The 22,851-nt window shown below is 37.8% G+C and overlaps 1 protein-coding gene across 1 annotated transcript; it reads left to right on the top strand.

The window, feature by feature from the left end:
* Window positions 1–10,751: 10,751 nt before the first annotated feature.
* Window positions 10,752–21,873, top strand: tspan35 (tetraspanin 35). The gene is made up of 8 exons (XM_038296735.1): window positions 10,752–11,014; window positions 13,659–13,733; window positions 17,362–17,577; window positions 20,650–20,724; window positions 20,799–20,906; window positions 20,988–21,116; window positions 21,219–21,311; window positions 21,422–21,873. Exons 2-8 carry the CDS (start codon window positions 13,677–13,679, stop codon window positions 21,470–21,472), a joined length of 729 nt encoding a protein of 242 aa, XP_038152663.1. The 5' UTR covers window positions 10,752–11,014; window positions 13,659–13,676; the 3' UTR covers window positions 21,473–21,873.
* The last annotated feature ends 978 nt before the right edge of the window (window positions 21,874–22,851 follow it).

Genomic DNA, 22,851 nt, shown 5'->3' with positions numbered 1-22,851 from the left:
GATTAAAGATGCAGGTAAATGGTAGTGCCCCAGGGTACCTTCTACAGAGAGTAGAATAAAAATCTGGTCAGGGTAAACATAGCAAGTAGAAAAGATTGTTAATTACAGAATAACTTTCCTCAATTACTGCAGAGAAAGAGAAACTTAACTTCTGAGCTAGGCTTACGAAATACGAGTAGCAGCTGAACATACAGGCATTGCCTCTATGTAAATGAAAGGTGGAGATTACAGGAAGTTACTATTAAAGGGGAAATTGAAACTTTAAATTTTTCCCTGGCAAGCAATGTGCCTTTGATTGCCTTTCAAATTCATCGTTTACCCAACATGTCATATTTTTAACTCATTGTGTTGAAAATAAAACTTGGAATTTTATCTTTTGTTTAAAAAAATCTGTTTTTATTGTCTTTTATTTTTTATGTTCTTCAGTTCCGTCTGAGGTTAAAATATAACATGGTTAATAAAGTAAAAAGGTCAAACTCCAAGAGTTTTTTAGCTCGATCTCTCACAACTGATTTCCATGGAATAAAAATCTCCAATATACACTATATTGCCAAAAGTATTTGCTCACCCATCCAAATTATTGGAATCAGGTGTTCCAATCACTTCCATGGCCACAGGTGTATAAATTCAAGCACCTAGGCATGCAGACTGTTTTTACAAACATTTGTGAAAGAATGGGTCGCTCTCAGGAGCTCAGTGAATTCCAGCGTGGAACTGTGATAGGATGCCACCTGTGCAACAAATCCAGTCGTGAAATTTCCTCGCTCCTAAATATTCCACAGTCAACTGTCAGCTGTATTATAAGAAAATGGAAGTGTTTGGGAACGACAGCAACTCAGCCACGAAGTGGTAGGCCACGTAAACTGACGGAGCGGGGTCAGCGGATGCTGACGCGCATAGTGCGAAGAGGTCGCCAACTTTCTGCAGAGTCAATCACTACAGACCTCCAAACTTCATGTGGCCTTCAGATTAGCTCAAGAACAGTGCGCAGAGAGCTTCATGGAATGGGTTTCCATGGTCGAGCAGCTGCATCCAAGCCATACATCACCAAGTGCAATGCAAAGCGTCGGATGCGGTGGTGTAAAGCACGCCGCCACTGGACTCTAGAGCAGTGGAGACGCGTTCTCTGGAGTGACGAATCGCGCTTCTCCATCTGGCAATCTGATGGACGGGTCTGGGTTTGGCGGTTGCCAGGAGAACGGTACTTGTCTGACTGCATTGTGCCAAGTGTAAAGTTTGGTGGAGGGGGGATTATGGTGTGGGGTTGTTTTTCAGGAGCTGGGCTTGGCCCATTAGTTCCAGTGAAAGGAACTCTGAATGCTTCAGCATACCAAGACATTTTGGACAATTCCATGCTCCCAACTTTGTGGGAACAGTTTGGAGCTGGCCCCTTCCTCTTCCAACATGACTGTGCACCAGTGCACAAAGCAAGGTCCATAAAGACATGGATGACAGAGTCTGGTGTGGATGAACTTGACTGGCCTGCACAGAGTCCTGACCTCAACCCGATAGAACACCTTTGGGATGAATTAGAGCGGAGACTGAGAGCCAGGCCTTCTCGTCCAACATCAGTGTGCGACCTCACAAATGCGCTTCTGGAAGAATGGTCAAAAATTCCCATAAACACACTCCTAAACCTTGTGGACAGCCTTCCCAGAAGAGTTGAAGCTGTTCTAGCTGCAAAGGGTGGACCGACGTCATATTGAACCCTATGGATTAGGAACGGGATGTCACTTAAGCTCATATGTGAGTCAAGGCAGGTGAGCAAATACTTTTGGCAATATAGTGTATGTCTTTAATGTATATCTTCCTTTATTCTTAACAGATGAAGAAGGCCATACAATGAATGAACAGATGTTATTGTTCATTGTTTTAGGATTTTTTTATTTATTTTTTGACGGTTACTAAATCAATCTGACAAGTAACTGAATATTTCATCACTTTCTTGAAATTCAGAAGTTTTCATAAATGTATTTAGGTGTTATCTTGGGAAAGTCAGACATTCTCATTGCTTTGTTAAAAAGCTTAATTTACAAGATTAGTGAAGGTTAAACCAATGAATTTGTTTAAGACAATGAATGCAATACTCTGCTTCCTTGTATGACATCATATAAGAAGCACTAAAATAACGAAAGTGTCGCTCACGCACCCATACAGCGGAAAACCCAAGTTTACGTAAATCATTTCCTTTGTCATACATCTATAAAATATATGTCATAAAGGAAGTCCACAAACTATAGATAAAATGCTTCAGCTGATCCAATGCTGATCCAATCAAATGCTGCAGCCAGAGTTCTGATGAAACTGGCTTCTCTTCATTGGCTTCCTGTTAAATCCAGAATAGAATTTAAAATCCTCCTTCTCACATATAAAGCCTTAAATGGCCAAGCTCCATCTTATATCAGAGATCTGATTGTTCCTTATGTTCCTAACAGAGCACTTCGCTCTCAATCTGCAGGTTTACTAGTGGTTCCTAGAATTTCTAAAAGTAGAATGGGAGGCAGATCTTTTAGTTATCAGGCTCCTCTCCTGTGGAACCAACTACCAGTTTTAGTCTATGAGGCAGACACCCTGTCTACTTTTAAGGCTAGGCTTAAAACTTTCCTTTTTGATAAAGCTTATAGTTACAGTGGCTCAGGTTATCCTGAGCGATCTATATAGTTATGCTGCTTTAGGTTTAGACTGCTGGAGGACATAGGGACCCCTATTTCATCATTCTGCCACATTCTCTCTCTATTCCCCCACTCTGCAGAATCTGTTAGTTCAATCTCTAACATTCTGCTCTCGCTGCTTTTTCTCATAGTAGCTTCATCTGATCTGTTCCTGTTTGGCTGTGACTCCATCCTGAACAGAGTCATCAGCTGTGCTGGTGTCATCAACGCCTTTTTTTTATATATGTTTGAGCTTGGCCTATTTTTCAGTGTAGTCCCGTTTCTCTGACTGTGACTAACTTTATGTGCTTTCTTCATCCTCTGACATGGGAGCTGGCTCAGAGCTTGTATGCCTGCCTGTGTGTTTCCAGGACGGGGCTGCCTGTGGAGCTGGGTTACAGGTGCCTTTTGTATCCCTGCTTCTTTTTCTATGTCTGCGTTTGTCTCTTCGAATCCCTTCAAGTTAATGAGTCGATGCAATCAACTGGTTTTCCTTAGATAGAAAACCTAAAATCAATTTGACTGTATGATCTGGTTAAGTAGTAAAGTGCCTTAAGATGACGTGTTGTGAAATGACGCTATATGAAGCTGAATTGAATTGAAATCAAATCAGACATCTAGGCATGTTGACTTTTTACTAAAGGATTGTGAAGTCTGGGTGTAGAGTGTAGGTGAACTGCACTCGTCTGTGTTGTACCAAGTGTAAAGTTTAGTTGAGGTAGTAATTTGTTGTTGGTGTTTTTCAGGAGCTGGGCTTGACCCTTAAGCTCCAGTGAAGGAAAAATTGAATGTTTCAGCACATAAACCATTCAGGACAATCCCATACACCAAACCTTGTGGGAACAGATTGGAGATGGCTTCCTCCTCTTCCAACATGACTGTGCACCAGGTCTATGTAGACATGGATGAGAGAGTTTGGTGTGAAAGAGCTTGACCTGCTCCCAGTCAAACAATGGCGTGAATTAGAGCAAAGACTCAGAGCCAGGCCTTCTTGTTAAACATCAGTCTATGACCTCACAACTGCGCTTCTGAAAAAATCGTAAAAATGCCCATAAACACACTCCTAAATCCTGTTGACAGCCTTCCCAGAAGAGGTTAGGCTGTTAAAGCTACAAATGGTGGACAAACATCATGCTGAACCCTGTGAGTTAAGATAGAGATATTACTTAAGTTTATATGCAAGTCATGTCAGATGAGCGAATACTTTTGAAATATAGTGTATAAGGAAGAGAATTGTGGACCTCTACAATCCTAGCTCTACTGTGGGCACAACTCCAAGGTGTCTGAGGGTAAAACATTGATCAGTACAAATAATTACACAAACGTATAAAAACTACGTCCAATAATCACATTGTTTAATTCAGTTTACTTATATAGGCCCAACTCAAAACACATGTCAAGGCACTTTACAGAGACAATTTAACCAGATCATACAGTCAGATTGGTTAAAGTATGCATGCAATAAGGAAAAGTGATCACTATGTCCTCCAGCAGTCTGAGCCTATAATAGCATATATAGAGATAACCAAGAGTAACCTGAGCACCTCTAACTATAAGACTTAGACTTAGACAGTACTTTATTGATCCCTTGGGAAGATTCCCTCCGGAAATTAAGGTTACCAGCAGCTTACAGTGCAAAAAAGAATTAAGTGAGATTAAGTTAAAATTAAGCAAAATACAAATAAATATGGAGTTCACATTTAACAGAAAAAATAAAAAATACAAGTGTTGCTACTTCTTCCCTTTTCCCCCTGTCCTGTGTCGCCTCCTAGCCCACAGTGAGGTGTTGCACAGTCTGATGGCGTGGGGGACAAAAGAGTTTTTAAGTCTATTGGTCCGGCACTTGGGAAGCAGCAGTCTGTCACTGAACAGGCTCCTCTGGCTGCTGATGGTGGTGTGCAGAGGGTGGCTGCTGTTGTCCATGATGTCCATCAGTTTATTCAGTGTCCTCTCCTCTGCCACCGTCACCAGAGAGTCTAGCTTCATGCCAACCACGGAGCCGGCCCGTCTGATCAGTTTGTCCAGTCTGGATGTGTCCTTCTTGGATGGATAGATATCATAAAGGACATTTTTAAGACTACACTTGGCTCTACCTTGGACCTAATGTGGCTCTACCTTTCTTATATCTCATCCAATATAACTGGTTATCCTGAGCTATATTAATGTGGCTATATGTTTAGGCTTCTGGAGGACATACAGTAGGGACCTTTTTTATTCTGCTTTATTCTATCTATATTCTCCCATTCTACAATTTTTGCTAAGTTCCCATCAAAACTTTACACTCTCTGCTTTTCCTGTAATAGTAGCTTTATCTGGTCTATACCTGTTTGGCTGTGACACCATCCTGGAGAGAAATATCAACTGCGCAGCTGCCATCAACATCTGTATAGAGATGCTGGGGCTTGGCCTGTTTTTTCAGGTAGTCCTGTTTCTTTTACTGTGACTAACTGTATGTGCTCCCTTATATTTTCTGACATGAGAATTGGCGCAGACCTTGTCTGCTTGGTTATGTTTTACCTAGACAGGGCCGCATGTGGCGCTAGTTAACTGCGTCTTTTTGCATATCTGCTTCTATCTCCTTGAACCCCAGTCGGCCTCGGCAGAAGGCCTCTCCCACTGAGCCTGGTTCTGCTGGAGGTTTCTTCCTGTTAAAAGGAGTTTACCTTTCCACTGTCGCTACATGCATGCTCGGTGTGAGGGATTGCTGAAGAGTCAATGACAAAATGTAAGCTAAAATTGTCAACGCAAGCTTATCCAGGAGGAGCATTTCTTGGAAGTCAATGACTGGATGCAATCGAATAGTTTCCCTTGACATAAACTTTTAACCAATCTGACTTTATTGTCTCTGTAAAGTGCCTTGAAATGACATTTGTTTAAAACTAGTGCTGTAATAATAAACCGAGACTGAGACTTAAAGTTAGACAGAGGGTCTGCCTCATGGACTAAAACTGGTGGTTTGTGCCAAAGGATAAGGGCCTAATAACTAAAATATCTGTTCTGTTTTCTGCTTTATTGGGAACTATCGATAAAACATTTATATATACTTGGGTCAGGATTATTCACCCAGCCTTTAAAACAGGAATTATCAAACCATTATTGAAAAAGAGATTTTGTCCTGCAGAACTACAGGCCCATCTCAAACCTCCCTTCATCAGTGAGATTATTGAAAAAATTGTGTTTCAACATTTAAATATCTTCTTAAAAATGACCAGCTGCTCTGATTTCTCCCAGTCAGCTTTCCTTTCTAATCACAGTACAGAGACTACCCTGATTAAACTGTTGAATGACATCCATATAAATTCAGACTTTGGATGAAGCACCGTGCTGGTATTATTGAACCCCATTTCAACATTTGACAATGTTGATTTAGTGGATTTTATTATAGCATCTGGAAACCTTTGTTGGCCTTTCTGGTACAGCACTTTAGAGGTTTAATTTCTACTTGAAGGATAGGGACGTTTATGTGTCAGAAGAGAAACACATGTGGGGCTCTTCAAGAGACACCTTAACTTTATGTCACAATGTCTACAGGTTAATATGAACCCATCAGAACATTGGCTAGAACCGATCAATAGGTGGATGTTCCATAATTTTCTCCAACTGAGTAAAAACAAAACAGAGGTAATAATCTTCCGACCAATGGTGGAGGGATCCAGAGTTGGCTCACAGCGTAGCTACTACAGCTAGAAACCAAGGATTCTGATTTTTGTGTCATGTTGGACTCAGTCCTGAACCTTCGTAGGCATAGAAAGGCAGTTACTAAGTCAGCCTTTTATCACCTGAAGAACATTAACAGGATAAAAGTAGTCATGTCCAAACAGGATCTAGAAAAAGTCTTTTATGTATTAGAATTGACTACTGCAACAGTGTCTTCATAGGTTTGCCTACAAATTGGATCAGACGACAGGAGCTGATTGGGTTTTCACTAGAACTACGGAAGCAGAGCACATCAGCCCAGTTCTGAAGTCCTTCCACTGGCTCCCTGTAGCTCAGAGAATAGACTTTAAAATCATCCTGTTAGTCTAGAAATCACTGAAATGGTCAGCATCTCTATACATAACAGATCTGCTGTCAGTGCATCAACCTCCCGGACCACTTAGATCTTCTGTTCACCCAGAACTACAACCAAACATGGAGTAGTAACATTTAGTTCCTATGCTCCACTTCTCTGGGACAAACTCCCAAGACAGTAAAGCTGAAGTTCTGTTAAGTCAAAGTTAAAAACTCATTTGTTTAGAGCTTCTTTTAACTGTTAACTGAGTTAATTTAAATTTGTGGTCCAACTTTTTTAAATCTTTGCTTCCTTTTATTCTGCATCTAATTTTCATTCATGTAAAATACTTTGAATTGTCTTTGTGCTGAACTGTGATGTATAAATTAACCTGCCTTGCCTCTAAGCTCAGTGTTTTCCACCACTTATTAAAACTGAAATTTTATATCCATCTTCTTTTTGGGACCCTGGCTTTTTCTGGAGAGGATCAGTTCTAATAAAGTTAGCAATAGAACCCAAAGAACATCAAAGAAAGTTAACTTTAAAGTCCTGATTGCCAACACTGCCAGCTTCATTTGCATGTGGAGGAAAGAGAGTTGGAGTCCTGTAGATTTTAGTTGGTGTTTGGCTGCAAAGAGGAGGTGAAGAGGGGGTTTTGGGGGTTGATGTTTATCGTCAAAGAGACACTATCAGTTTTTTCATTCATGTACTTCAGGGAATAGAAAATGTTGGAAGCCAAAAATTTTGCATCTGACCTATACAGGTGAAATTAATCTCTCTTGAAGAGGTGTCTCTTTATCACTAAAGCCAACTGATTATACAGAGCAGGCTTGTTTGGTCCATTTATTCACACTGAAATCTGCTGCTGAAGGATTTCCTACATGTTCACTAAGGATCATTTTAATGTGTTAGTTTCACAGTAGTAAGCAGGACAATCAGGTCTTTCTTTAATATTTTTACTTCCTTTTATCCATGTCCTCCAATTTAAAGGACTAAGTTTTTAACGTTGGGTGTAATTTTATGATCTTTTTTATCTTCTTTTTATTTCAGATACCATGCTACAGCTTACATTCATTATTTCTGTGTTTTTCTTGTTGCAGAAGCATCTATTCTCACTCACAGCATCATCAGTTACTATTAATGTTCTTCTTTTATCGGCTGGTTTATCCATGATGCTGTTTAGGAGAGAGCTGAATGTTCCCATACCTTTATATGTTGTCCGGAAATTGGATATTTTTGTTCAAAACAAATTTGTTAATGTGTCAAGGAAGTACATTTTGAATTGCTCTAAGAAAGATTTAACACTGCCACACATTTCACACAATATACGTCAAAATATATGAGAATAGAACAACATCAGAATAATAAGGCAACATCTGAAAGCATTATTCAGGCTGTTAAAGATTGGCAAAAATGGATGAGAAGAATGAAAAATGGTCCTAAACTAACTGCGAGTTCATTTCATATTTGTTTGATAGAAATAAAATAAATGTCTATAAGAGGCAAACACAAAATATATGATCTTGGTACCAATGAAATGTCTAGGTTGAGTTGCAAAGATTTGTGTGGGAGAGGCAGCATACCTCAACAGTTCCTTTTTTAGATGTAAGCTAAGATTCCAGCTAACTGTGACAGGATCCTTGTGGGAGGTGCCAAAAATAAATTATCTCTCTCTTTATTCTGACATTTTGCAAATGTAAATAAGTTTTTTGGTTATTCAAAATGATCCAAATCAGGAAACATAAGATATAATAACAAACAACAACAAGAAAACCCAGTTAGAATCTCTTCTTTTTGAATATCTAACAGAAATCTATTAACAGGTCCCTACAAAAACAAAAAAGAAATACTGTTCTACTTTTTTGATACAAAAAGGCTACATTTGTTGTGAACATTTTGCATTAGGTAACAACAAGCAAGATTAGAGGGTGGTGGTTTCAGACCTGAAGGCAATGAGTCTGAGTACGTGGATCTGTGTTCTCAAAGAACAGAAGCCTTTTTATTGTGTTGATTGAACGTTAAAAATAACCTTAACTACAATGAGGCTGCGGCGGCTCATCTCCAATACGTCATCAAGGCAAACATCTCCCTTTTTTCCTCACTCTGATACTTAACCTGCGCTGTTTGTTTGCTAATTTGACCAGTTCAACCACTTTCCTCAGTTCCCTTCTGGATGTATAGAATACTGTTTTGCATGCTGTGACAAAGGGTATGAAATATAGGTTGGAAATAACTACAGAATACAGATGCAACCTAACAGTTCTACAGAATGTATTTTTCATGCACCACATATGGGTTAAATTTGAATTACTTATTTAGAGACAGTTGAAACAACAATGTTTTATATCTCTGTAGGGTTAAACTCAATTAAACTAAAATAAAAATATTTCAATTAGGGATATCAAGCTGTAAAATCCTGATAATTTCTTCTAAATATAATAAACAGTAAATTCCAAAGTGTTAAATATGTAGTGTCAAAGTACATTGACTCTTTTAGTGTTATTGCAACAACAACTGGAGTAATATATACACTATATAGAGAGTTAATTTAACACTAATTCAGAGTGGGACCTAATCCACTCGGATTTGTGTTAAATTTTAACTCTTAGTGTGTTACTTAAAGTGTTACTTTAACACTGTAAAATGTATTCAGCTGGTCATAAAGGCCTAATGTTTATACTATGGGAAATAAATTATTGTTACGACCACCCAGGCAACAACATATTTGAGGACACGAGACAAACATGAGGTTCAAAAGAATTATTTTATTCTTAATCTCTGGAACTTCTTTTTAGATCAGTTGTGTTGTTTTTCTGCAAAGAGACAAAAAAAAACAGTCAGATTTTTTCCCAGTTCCCCGTGTCCAAAAAAACTCTAAAAAAACCCCCAAAGTATGAAGAGAAAGTTGGACCTGGTGAGCCGATCCAAAGAAACAAAACGGTACAGCAGAGGGCCAACCCTATACAGGGCCGTCGAAGCCTCTGCTAGTACCGAACTAACGGTTAAACCCCTAAAAAATAAAAAATAAAAGAACGAAAACAGGACAACCGGTCCCACCAGGTCAAAGTAACAAAAGACGTGAGACGTGCTCATCACGTCTGGACGCTCTCTTTGTGACGGTGGCTCGATCAGAAGGTTCGAAGGGAAAGAGAGAGAGAGAAAAACCCAGCCTACTTATAGGCTGACCAATATCACAACCAATTAACGTAATCGAATCATTTACAAAAGAAAAAAGAAATAATTATCAACTCTAAAATTTAAGTGACTCGACTAAGGTCTATACAACACCTAAAGGGAAAAAAAAAAGAAACAAAATAATTAATGTGCCCGACGCACATAACAATGATCAAAGAAATAAAAAATCTTTCAGCATAACTAAGCTCATAATCATCAACTATCTGCCTGAAATAGTTGGAAAATGAAAGGATAGCGGGTAGAGGAATAAAGAGATGGCACCAGTCCAGGGGCACAGTTTAAGAAAACCAAGGAAGGTACACCAGGTTAATGGCCAGGCAGTTTCTTCAATGGCTCCATCTCAGGAATAGAGAAAACTAAATACTGAAGCACTGGGTCTGTGGTACTTTCTACAGTAAAGAGGAAGAGGATACACAAATTCAGGTAACAAACAATCTTCCTTTTCTAGGAGAACTGAACAAAAAGTGCTAGACCATTTCACTTTCTACTGGGAAAAGTAGAGCACACATGCAGTAGTATGAGCTTATTAAAACCAAAGTGGGTACTTTCTATGGAACAAAAAGGGACGACATGCAACTTGCTTTCCAATAGTCTGTGGTTATAAGATGCAGTTGCTTTCTTGGTTGTTTTTAATCTAAAATACAGTTGAATAATTTCCGAATCACATTTCTAAAAGTGAAATTGCTTTTACAAAGACACTGGAAAACAGGTGGATGTTTTCATGGTTTGCATGCCTTTAGGTTATTTGCATGCATGCTGACAGGTGTGCCTGTGTCGAAGCCTACAGGTGATATACATGACCTTCTCTTCTCCTCCCTTCCCTCCCTCCCTTTGGAGCTAAAACTCCCAGCTCCATGGTGATGTGTTATTACTCAGCTGCTTTGATCACACCCACTCTCTCGCCCTCCCCTTTCTACTACTTATAACCAGTTGGTAGCCTCAAAATAATATGATATTACTTAGAAAGTACTCCTGAGGCTCTTTTGGGTGTAACGTTGCGACAAAGAAAGAGAGGAACTAAGAAGAGGGTGTATATATTCTGGGTCATTGAAAAATCACAGAGGGATATTGTGCTCCTGTGACTTCTCCGTTTCCCTTCACAACAGCTTCACCTCAGTAGCGAAGGTAGAGACTGAGACAAGCCACAGAGCTCTTCCTTGGATTTCTACTCTAATAGGTAAGTCATTGAGTGACCTTACTTTGTGGCTTTAGGCCTCTGAAAGGGATTCATCTGTTCGGGTTTTCCAGCCTTGTTATCTGCAGCATCATGGAAAGGGATCCATCAAACAATGATCCTTTGTTAAATGGGACCTGCCTGCAATTATTCCCCTGAATGCAACCCTTTGAGATTTGTCCATCTTTGTTTTGATGAAGTCGGTGAATGAGAGACGGTTAGAAAACGTCTTACTTTGGAAATATAAATATTTAACATGATTCTCCTAAAAGCAAAAACATCAATATTTCTTCGTCTCTAGTTGAAGTTCTGCTGATGGGCATTTTTTCAAGCTTTACCAGAGCACTGGAAGATTTTCATGTGACTTTAGCTTGTTAATACATCACTTAGCTGACTCCTTGGTGTCAGAGTGCAACTACTGACCATGAGGAAGCAAAGGAAACATTGCTGGAGTTTCGGGGATGCCCATGCAACAGCTCATTAAATTTTGGACATCATCCGGTCCGTGACTGTATGATTAACTTTAGGCCTTCCGTTAACAGATCAGTTACGGCCAAATGCACTAAAAAACAACTTGTTTGTCTCAAAGAACACCTGAGGAAACACTTGTTTGTCTAAAAGTAGGCATAAATATATAACACTACAGGAAATAAGAGCTGATAAGAGCTTTTCTTAGAAGAAGCTTCTTGTTATAGACAATGGGCCTCTGCCTTGTCATTGTATTTGGTAACAACAATTTATTTGTTCTGTTGCACCACACAAAGAGCTCTGTTCTGCTCCCTGGAGGGTCACAGAAATAAAAGCTTTCAAAGAAAGCAAACTGGTGTAAAATGTCGTAAAATGGAAGGGAGTTATTTCTATGTTTCTTAAGTGTTTGTGTAAAAAAACTGAATAGAAAAATGTTTTCCAATCATTTCATGTCCCGGTTTGGTAGCTGCTTTATCCCGACTTACTTCCGTGTTCTAGGTGTAAATTTCTTTTAACCGCCTTTGCACTTTTATATATATATAAAACCAAACTAGCACTCACTAGAGTTCTCTTTCCTGTCCATAGGTCAGTTTGCACTCGCCTGGAAGATGTTTCATTCCTGCTTTGACAAGCAAAAATTGAAAACTATAAAACGTTAAGCATTTTTTTTAACCATTTAGAGTTACAGCAATATTGGGTGAAGCCAAGTCAACTAGGTTTAAGAGACATCGAAATCACAATTGAGTAAAATTAGACCTGATTTAAAAATTTAATTTTAAAATTTCATAAGAAATTTTAAAAGAAAGTTCAAATTTCAACTTATCTAATGAGAACAGCTTCTGATCATAATTCATAAAATTACCTGACTTAAAAAAGTCTGATATGTTCTTCTTTAAGTACTTTTGTAATGCTGCTTCTGTAGTGGAAGAAATGGGAGTATAAATTAGCAAAGTGGTAAACAGATCTAATGACCTTTTTTAAACAGCCTGAATTCAATAATGCAGAAGTAGATAAAAAACATAAACATCCCCCACTTCCCATTTTAACCGTTCTAAACCAATGTACTGTACTTGAAATGTCTATTTTGGTTGTTTTAAGCTCTGTTTGCGTCATTTCACATCTCAGATATTACAAAATCTCCTCTGATTAACCGAAAATGACTGAATTTAAAAAACATTTATCAGCCACACAATCACACCTCGTTATTTCCTCAAAGAGGAATATAGGAATATTTTAGAAAATCTGCATTAATCATCAGTCCATCACTTTCTTCCTTGACTGATGATTCATTATTTTTTTTTATTAATTTTTTTTTATATGCTTATAAATTTAAAAACAACAAAATCTGCCAGGAAGAGGTTAGTGAAACTGATCAAAACCAAAATCTGAAGAAATTAGGTGAAAAAAAAACATCTTTACCCCTAAAATATGGTATTTTAAATTGTATGAGATTAGAATATTTTAGTGATTATTTATCTCCTCAGTGAATCAGAAATGCACTTAACTTTAAATAGATCAGACCATAAAGCAAGGGTTGCATAACTAGTGTGAAAAGATTTTTTTTTTCAAGGGTGTGAATTGGAATTAAGAAAGGAGGAAATGACAACATGTGAGTGTTGTAAGATCTATCTTTGGGTCCTTTTTACAGAGAATGTGATTATGAATAGATGATGACTTCTGATCAAACCGTAGCTGCTCCAACAACCATGTGTTCTGAGAGCTGACCACAGAGTTCGCTATGCAAAGAGACACGGGAATGTTTTTCCTCAGCAACAACTAAGTTTGCCTTCTTTATTTGCCTACAGTTTCACAATGAAATATGTTTTAAAAAAGAAAAAGGTGAAACAGAGAAGCATATTTTTTCAATCCTCACCCTTTCTCTTCTGTCACAGTCTTTCTATAAATTCTGCAGGTTCTTCGACTATGGAATTTGTTTTATTAAGCGCATATTGAGATATAAAGAGCAGAGTTGTGAGGTAGTTCACTATTCAAGTGACTCTAAAGGCCCCCCTACTTAATCATCTAATTGATATGCATCATCCTGATATGCATACCCAAAATTCAGTTATATTGGTACAATGATAAAGAGTATGATTTACAAAAAAAGATACTAAATTACTGAAAAACATGAACAAAATGTGATAAAATGTGAAAACATGCCTTTTTTTCTCCTCTATAGAAACTATCAGCTGACAAAATGGGATGCTTTGGATTCCTCAAAGGCATGATGTTTGTTTTTAACGGCATCATCTTTGTAAGTAACTTTTACATTTTTTAAATAAAACTAATTCAGCTCTCATATTACACAAACGTCTCTGTCTGACCAGAATCTAAAGTCAGAACATGCTGCTGCGTAAATGATTTGGATAAAAAAAACATGCAAATGAAGAGAGGACATGTAACTATGGGACACATTCATCAATAGATCTTTGTTAAACATCTAAAAATCATTTGAATGACCTATTAATATATATAAATGGGTTATTCTTTCACACCAAACTTTTCCAAAGAGTCTGTTAGACACAATGTTCTAGGTCAGACTCTAAACTTTCAGGAAGTAAAGGAATGATTTTGCAGGCAAACACAGACATCTAGTGGCCACGCTGCAGAAAGCCTTAATCTCAAATCCACTTAAACCAAATTAAATAATCTGGGTCTGGATCTGTAGAGAAAATGACTAAGTTTGTGTTCTTAGCACACAGCTTGGTGATTTGTTTTACTCTCCTTTTTAGTCCATTTAACAATTCACGTTATGTTTCTTTAATTGTGACAGTGCAACTTTAAAAGTTATTTTTAAGAACTTTTTTTTAGAAAGCTCCAAATTAAACTTCTAAAGCAAAATTTCCAGATATTTGGTGCTTAAATTCTGTGACTATAAATGTGGCTGCCGTTTCTCATAAAAATCTACTGAATATGAAAGATTGACATAATGAGGCATTCAATTCACTGTTAAATCCAACAGCTGTTCAGACTTTTTACAGATGACTTAATATTAATGAAGTTTTGGTCACTTTTGTTGTGAAAATTACTAATACTTAGAATTAAAAGTGAACTTTTCCTTTATTTAGAGTTAAGCTAATTTAATGCACTTAAATGCACTTTAAAGTTGCTTGCTAACTTCAGATAAATCAGATTTTTAAAATTATCTTGAAGTATGCTGTTGGTGTCATTAAAGAAATTCTTGAAAGTTAATAAACAGATGAAATTTACAAAGAAAACGTTTGATATCTTTAACTGTGATTCAGAACATTTTAGAAAACGGGAAACTGTTTTTAATTTATGTATAAATAGAGATATGATTTTTATATTTGATATATGATTTTTGAGATATTTAACATTTGTCCTTTAAGAGCAATTTGTTTCCATGCTTTTCATCAGGAAATCAGACATATGGTTCAAGGAAAATTAAACACAGAAAGGATCTGTCAGCCAAACTTTGAAATGATGGGCTGGTGGGCTGTGCGGTTTAGTAGTCTGTAGCACTGTTGCCTAGCAGCAAGAATGTCATGGGTCTTTTTTCATTGAGTTTGCATGTTCTCCGCATGCATTGGAGGGTTCTCTCCAGGTACTCTGGCTTCCTACTACAGTCCAGGAAAATAACTGAATTGTCTAAATAATCTACATTTTCTTTAGGTGTGTCTGCATGGTTTATGTCTGTGTGTTGCCCTGCGATGGACTGAGACTAACTTTTGTTAAGTTTCATTTTTTCATTTTTCATTTATTGTTTATTTGAAAGTTAAGTAGACTTAACGAAGATAAAGGTACCTTCACAGTCTACTTTAACATCCATCCATTCATTTTCCGTCACACTTTATCCCAGCATGTCAGGGTGCTGGTGCCTTTCTCCAGCTGTCTACAGTAGAGAGGCGGGGTCCACCTTGGACAGGTCGCCAGTCCATCGCAGGGAAACACAGAGACAAACAGGACAAACAACCATTCACACACACACTCAAACCACAAAGAGAATTTAGAGAAACCGGTTAACCTAACAGTCATGTTTTTGGACTGTGGAGGAAGGCGCAGTACGCGGAGAGAACCAACGCATGCTCAGGGAGAACGTGCAAACTCCAGGCAGAAAGGAATCAAACCCAGAACCGTCATGCTGCAAGGCAGCACTGCTTCCCCCTGCTGTACTGTTCAGCCGCCATTATTTCATAAGATAACCTAATTTGACTGTGTGCAGATAAAACAAATAATCCGGAGAGCAACATCTTCTGCAAGAAAAAGAAAGATTTTAAACCTTGTGGCTCAGGAGGTCAAAGCTTTGTCCTGAAACCTGTAGGTATAACTACAGACTGTTTAATCCTTTTTAAAAGCTAAATCTCCTCATGCATTGTGCAGAACATCTTCTTGCTCCCTTACTTACATGTAACACCTATGCTGAGATTTCTGTGGATGAAAGGACTTGTTTTCCCCCGTCTAAAATCATAACCAAGGTTCTAAAGGCATGTAATGCTGAGTTAAAGCAGCAATGACACCATGTCACATTTGATGCTCCAATGAGGTGACAAAAAATTACCATTTTTTTATTTCTCTTTTGAAGTAATATAATTTTTGGTTGATCAAAACAAAGATTTTTCTATCAATAAACCAAAATCCAATTACAAATCAATTACATCAATTTAAGAAAAAAAAAAAACTTTAAATGAAAGAAAGATGCACTGACTCAGCAACTGCCTGAGGAAGCAGTTCACTAAGAGAACCTACACATGTTCAGGGTGAACATGCAAACTCCAAGCAGAAATATACAGGGCTGAGAATCAAATCCAAAAACTTCTTCCACTGCTCCAGTGAGCAGCCCTCTACTTTAACAATTATTTTAAAATAAAAAGAGTCATAACCTGATATTTTAATTATACAATCCTTCTGAAGATGTCTTTAAATTCATGGTAAATACATTTTGGAGGAAAAAAATGTGAGATCATTCAGACCCCCATTGATGCCCTTATTTTTCTTTGTAGAGTATTCATTTGAATTTTTAGTTGTGTAAATTGTACATAATGTGGATATAGAGATAGCAATATTAGCAGTTAGACATAATTTCTTGGTTTATTATGCAATAGGTAAAAAGTTACACTAACAGCAACATGTTCTGACTGCAAGTAGGAAAGACCCTGATTGGTGGAACAGACGGTTACTAGCAAGACGGGGTAATGATAGCATCCTCTTGTGATTGACCTAAATATAGAAGGGAAGCTAAAATTGTGCTTTGTGTAGACCAGGGGTGCTAAAGTCCAACAGCTTCTATCCTGCAACTTTCGATGCACCCGGTTTTTAACACAACTGAGTCAAATGAGTGGCTTATTACTGTGATTGCTGAACTAAATTAGTATATTGAGCCTTTAGATTCAGGTGTTAAAGAAGAGATGCATCTAAAAGTTACAGGATGTTGGCTCTAGAGGACTGGACTTCAGCACCGTTGGTGTAGACCAAGATTTTGTAGGTTTTTCTGCTTTGCACAAAGAGGAAAAATCACTCCGGATTCCTGGCAGGTTTTACACCAACAGAATGGATTACTCCTTTAAAATTGTTTTCTAATGTATGTTCCTAACAGAAAATGATCCAAGGCCAGTGAGTCTGAGTGTGAAAAATGTATTAATTGTATCATTTTTCTTTAGGTAAAAAATAAAAACGGGTCGCAAAGACCATAACACCACATAAGGGTTAAACCTCATTAAGATAAATGTATCTGCTAAATCAGGGATCTGCAACCCTGGATGCTTTTTGTTTTAGTGCTTTTGTTTGGTGCCCATATAAAAACCTAACCGCTCCCTTTCCATGCTAGAAAATGTCTAAACCGCCTCTGGTGGTTCCACCCTCTCTTTAAACAGTCTGAGTTATCTTCTAACAAATTTCTCCTTCTTCTTTTCTCTTCTGTTTAGCTGGCAGGGATTGCCATCCTGGGTGTAGGAATCTGGGTAAAGGTTGACAGCGGCTCCATCTTTAACTTCTTAGAAGAAATTGAAGATGTTCCACCAGAAATTAATCAGGTGCTCAATGTGGGATACCTATTGATTGCCATTGGTGGTGTCCTTGTGATCATCGGGTTCCTTGGCTGCTGTGGGGCCATCAGGGAGAGCAAGTGTATGCTGATGCTGGTAAGATTTCTTCTGTTCATTGTTTAAAAAGTCCAAAGCAGTAATTTTATGGGGCTTTTTGTTTCTATTTTTTAAGTAACATAAGAAATTTGGTTGTACAATTAATTTGAAAATAATCCTGTCAGTGAAATGTTTTGAATTCATTTCTAAGTGTTATGTTCCATTTATTTTCCTAATAATGGCATACAGCTTATAAAAACAAAAAAAATTCAGTTTCATTACACAAAGTTATTTCTGTACAGAAATGTTTTGCCATGACCTTCCCAATCATAAGGAGCACAGATAGCTTCACATTTGTCCAACAGATTGTCATTGAAGCCATAAGAACAGTGATTCAGAAAAGGTCAGCGCTCAAAAAGCTCTTTTTACATAATGTTGTGTTCAACTACTGTATACTAATGGATATTTTATATGATGGAAAGGATGTACACCAATTGCACAAGTAAGAGGGACATTGGCTACATTACTTTTGTAGAGCCACCCTAAACCAGCATCAATTATTTACCATTAGGCAATACTAGGCAGTTGCCTAGGGTCCCAATTTCTTTGGGGCCCTATAAAACTCTGTTTACATGTACGGTTAATACAACTATTCCTTATTTGTGCACATTAATTATGTTTTTGCTAAAAATCCTTTTGCTAAAATGCCATTAGAACGCTTAGAATATTAACTATGTCTCTAAGAAGGACTGTTATTTTACTTTTGCGGTCGCCTTTTTGGAAACACAGGAAGGAGCAATTATCTAAGTGTTTAGTTTAGAGGTTGGAAAAAATCCTCCTTTCCTTTTGAGACAGCATGAAGTCAGCAGCGTACAAAACATAGAGAGGAAAACAACAAGAAAGGGGACAAGAAGAGGTTCGAAAAAAGGACATTTGAAGAACATGCTTGTAAAAATGTTCAACTTTAAGTTTCTTTTTAGTTTTAAGAGTTTCTTTTTATTTATATGCAAGATGTCATCCAATATTCTTACAGTTTGCTTTCCAAATATTATATTTTCACTTAGTTTTTTTTCCATATTATGTTTTTTTTTTGGGGGGGGGGTTACTTTCCAAATATTTTTTAAAAATATTACATATTTTTTTATTTACATTTCTTTCTAAAGGAAAGCAAGTCAGAAATACAAAAAATAATAATAATAATAATTGAAAATTATCAAACTAAAATTATTGGTTGATCATTTGGTTGGATAACATGTAATGTGAATCCCAATGGTACAGATATTACTGTATTTTGCATCAGTTTTTAAACACATAAAATGGAGAGCAGCTAACAGTGGCTAGCGTCAGGCTATTAGTAGTTAGTTCCACTTGTAGTGGGAGAAAGATATTCAACTCTGCACTCCTGTTTAATAAAGGAGATCATCACTCAGTCGGCACTTTATTCTATTTGCAAAGAAAAAAGATGGCATGATATCCGGCCCTCCTTTGCTTAGACAAGTTTTCTTACTAACTTAAACCCTGCAGAAGTGCTCATACCATGAGTCAAAACAATTGCAGTTGGAGAAAGCAGTAAAATATTAATAAAAAAAACATTACAACCAGTCTAGCTTGTTATGAAAACAATTTTTCTGATCACAAACCCTCCCTACTACCCTTTGTCATGATGGGTCTAATGTGTTTGCCCCACATGCAGAAGCACTCACAGAGATTGGAAAAGGTTAAACAGTTTATTGAAGAGATAACAGTACAGAGACTAGGAAAAAAACAGTTCTTCTGCTTGGGGAGGTTCCAGCGATCAGGTGAACCGTAAGCTGAAGCTCTAAGAGGAGATTATAGTGGTGAGTTCAAGGACTGTGGGAATACTGGCCGTTTGTCTGAATTCAAGGTTAGACTTGGTCTTACTGTGGTTGTTTGGGGAGGTTTCCAGAGTTCCCGTTTGTGAAGGCTTAATCTGTAGAAGGTGTTTGCTGGAGGGCAGACAGGTAGACTATGGTGGTCCTGAGGAGCAGCTGAGCAGAATGTCACAAAGTTCCTGAAGAGATCTGTCTCCTATTCTCAGTGTGACGAGAGAGTCCCTTACAAGACTTGAAAAGCCTGGCTTACCCAGTGGATCAGTGATATCCTGCCGGAGAATTAAAAGACAAAACCTGGTTAGCGCTGAGAGCTCAGAAGAAACTGGGACTCAAAGTTAGACTCTGCAAACTCTGAGGGGCTAGAGTACCCAATACTGGCAAACACTGGTGAGGAAGTGAAGAAAGTCTGCTGCTTAAATACTCCTCAGGAAGCGATGACCCAATAGGCTGCAGGTGTGAGAGGTGAGAAGAACAGGAAGCCCTCCAGACCAGCAGAGAAAAATGGCTCCATCTGGTGGGTGCACAGAGGAACTGCAAAAGAACAAAAACAACCCCCACAAACTGGAACCCTAACACCCTTCTACTTTAAACCTCTTGTAGCCTTGTAACACTGAGGCCTGAATGAATTAAACTCAGCACTGTTAACTGAAAATATTGAGAAAAAATGTTGAGATATGTCTGTTCTTAGCCTCACAGGCTCCAAACGAAGGTCATTAGAGATAAGAATGAGTTATACAGCCTCCTTCATGGCATGAAGGGGAGGACTGTTGTTTTGAGAAGATCATCTGGCCAGTGAAATATATATTAACCTGACAGAGAACGGCTTTGATTAACTCAAGATGTTTTTCCTCTAAATGTTCGAGTTTAAGAAAGCTCTTTATGCAGGGGGTGGGTTGGTTCCCCTGGGGGGAAGTGTGTATATTGGGAGTTGCTGTATAAAAGTATGTAATGAGCTTTGCCCAGTCAGATCCCTATCTCTCCGTCTGAGGACATTAAATAAATCTGAACCTCAGCCTCTGTCTCACCCTCCTAACTCCACAATATGTAAATATGGGATTAAAGGAAAAATAGATTATTTTTCCCACCACACACCTCAAATAGGAAATCCAGCAGTACTGCTGACCAGCTGGAATGCTATTTTTCTCTCCATAATTATAACCCAGTATAAGATTTTGTTAATTAAATTTCAATTATTTACAGAAAATGTGTCTAACATGCATTTTTAATTGTGAGGTATAGCTGCTATCAGAAACATTTATCAATCTGATCTTCTTTGCAGTTCTTTATCATAATCTTGTTGGTCTTCATCGCGGAAGTCGCAGGGGCGGTGGTTCTTCTGGTGTTCCAACCTCTGGTGAGTGAGTGGTGACTATAAAGTAACAGCTTCACTGACAGGATGTAAGACTTAAAATTAGATTTTCTTGATAGGCGGGGGAAATTCTTCAAAAGTTTGGCGATGAAGTGGTCAAGAACATCAAGGATCAATATGGGAAAAACGACGACATTACTGGACTCTGGAATTCTACCATGGATACGGTAAATAAGTCTTCTTAGCTTATAATGAGTTCTTCCATACAAAATTGTCCTAAAATGATCTATTCTGATCTCTAATTGCAGTTACAATGCTGTGGATTCTACAACTACACAGACTTCAAAGGTTCCCCGTATAATAATCAGGGTGGTAAATATCCGACGCAGTGCTGCCAGAGCGACTTGCCCTGTATTGAAGCTACAGCTATCGTCAAAGTATGAATCTGAAATTCAATCTGAAAGAAAAAATTTTTCTCTTACTATATTTTGTTTCCCCAAATCCATTTTAAATTAAACTTTTCTGTTCCACTCTTAAAGAATATAGATGGATGCTTTCATAAGATCGAGAAGCTGATTAGTGAGAACACAAATGTGATTGTGGCGGTTGGTCTTGGGATTGCTGCCCTGGAGGTAAGATCCAGAACTCAATTTAAGGAAATAAAACATAAATACATCTTGTGAATATTTTGCTACTTTTGGGGGTAATAACATGTTTGGTTTTTTTGTTTAATTCTTCTTAGGTGTGTGCCATGATTGTCTCAATGATACTTTACTGCAAAATCAAGTCCTGAAGGGCCAAACCATGAGCAGTTGGGCGTCACTTTAGGCACTGAATTCCTTTTACTTCCTACTTCCTGAGTCTCATTGGTGGAAACATCCAGTGTAATTTTAGGTCTTTTGCAATCAAAGACAGCTGAATGATATTTTAAATTATACTTTTTTTGTTAAATAAATCATTAAAAATCAATCTATGAACTACATATATGTTATTGTACAGTATATATCAGAGAGGGCTAAAGCATTTAACACACATTCAGTTATTGGGGAATTACATGGTACAGTATCTGTAATAATGAAGCAAAAGCTGGTTGTTGTGTTTAAGTGTAAAGATGAATAAAACCTTTTTTGTATAATAAAGGTAACAAAAATAGTTGTTTTTATGTTGTAAAGTGATTCGTATTCATAATAAAGTAAAATGTTCTGATTTCATTGTTGCTGTTGAGATGTTAACTAATCCTAATAGGCATGTCTATTGGTTTTGAAAGCATTTAAACACGCACATTTTAAACACTTGTTTTATTTACAATGAGCTTTATGTAGAGGAGCACAAAAAAGTGAGGTAATAACCTATAATGGATGATGATGCAGCTTAGGTAACATCAAAGCTTCATTACATGTGACTGTAAACAACAAAAAACAAAGTTTCCTTCACAACAGATCACTGCCAGTGCGCTAATCTGATGTACAACCACTTTTAGATAGATTTACTTTAACCAAAATCGCAAAAAGTGAGTGAGAGCTATGAAAGTGAGTAGTTGGGGAGACCAGATGTCTCTTAAACTAAAAGATATATAAAAAAAAAATCTTTTTTAGATCAGCTTTTGCCCTTAGGCTAATGAAATAAATAGAACCTTGGTTTAAATCGAACAAACATAACAAAGCTAAGGGAAAAGGACTGACCAGAGCTACAACATAGCTAAAAGGACGGGTCACACCAGTTGGTTATGACTTTTTCTGCAACTTTTTTCCATGTCACTCTGACTGCATATAGAGAGGCTCTGACTAGGCAGGGTGAGCAGATCTTGTCATGGTTTTATCAAGAGCTCGGACCCACATGCAGATAAACCAGTCCAGAGAGACAAGGGAAAAAGTTTAACAGGTTTATTGAGAAGTTTTGTGGAGGTTCCAGTGTTGCTCTGAACACTGCTCAACCGGAAGTGAAAGGTTAGGGGAAGACACTGCGGTTAGTTCAGGTTCAGTAGGAGAATTGATTCTCGAAATTGTAAAGGAGAAAAGGTTGGCAGACTCGTGTTTCCAGAGATTAGATTTTCTCTTAGACTACAGCTTGTGAGGAATGTGTTCCGGTGTTTGTCACATACGGAGGAAGGCGGACAGGGTTACCCAGAATGCAGTTGTTTGTAGATGAACGGAGAAAGACTGACTGCCACTC

The sequence above is a fragment of the Cyprinodon tularosa genome, unplaced genomic scaffold (genome assembly GCF_016077235.1).
Source record: "Cyprinodon tularosa strain WSP-4 unplaced genomic scaffold, ASM1607723v1 ctg376, whole genome shotgun sequence".
NCBI lineage: Eukaryota > Metazoa > Chordata > Actinopteri > Cyprinodontiformes > Cyprinodontidae > Cyprinodon > Cyprinodon tularosa.
Note: the sequence above shows the minus strand (reverse complement) of the source record. Positions and strands in the feature narration are given on the sequence as shown.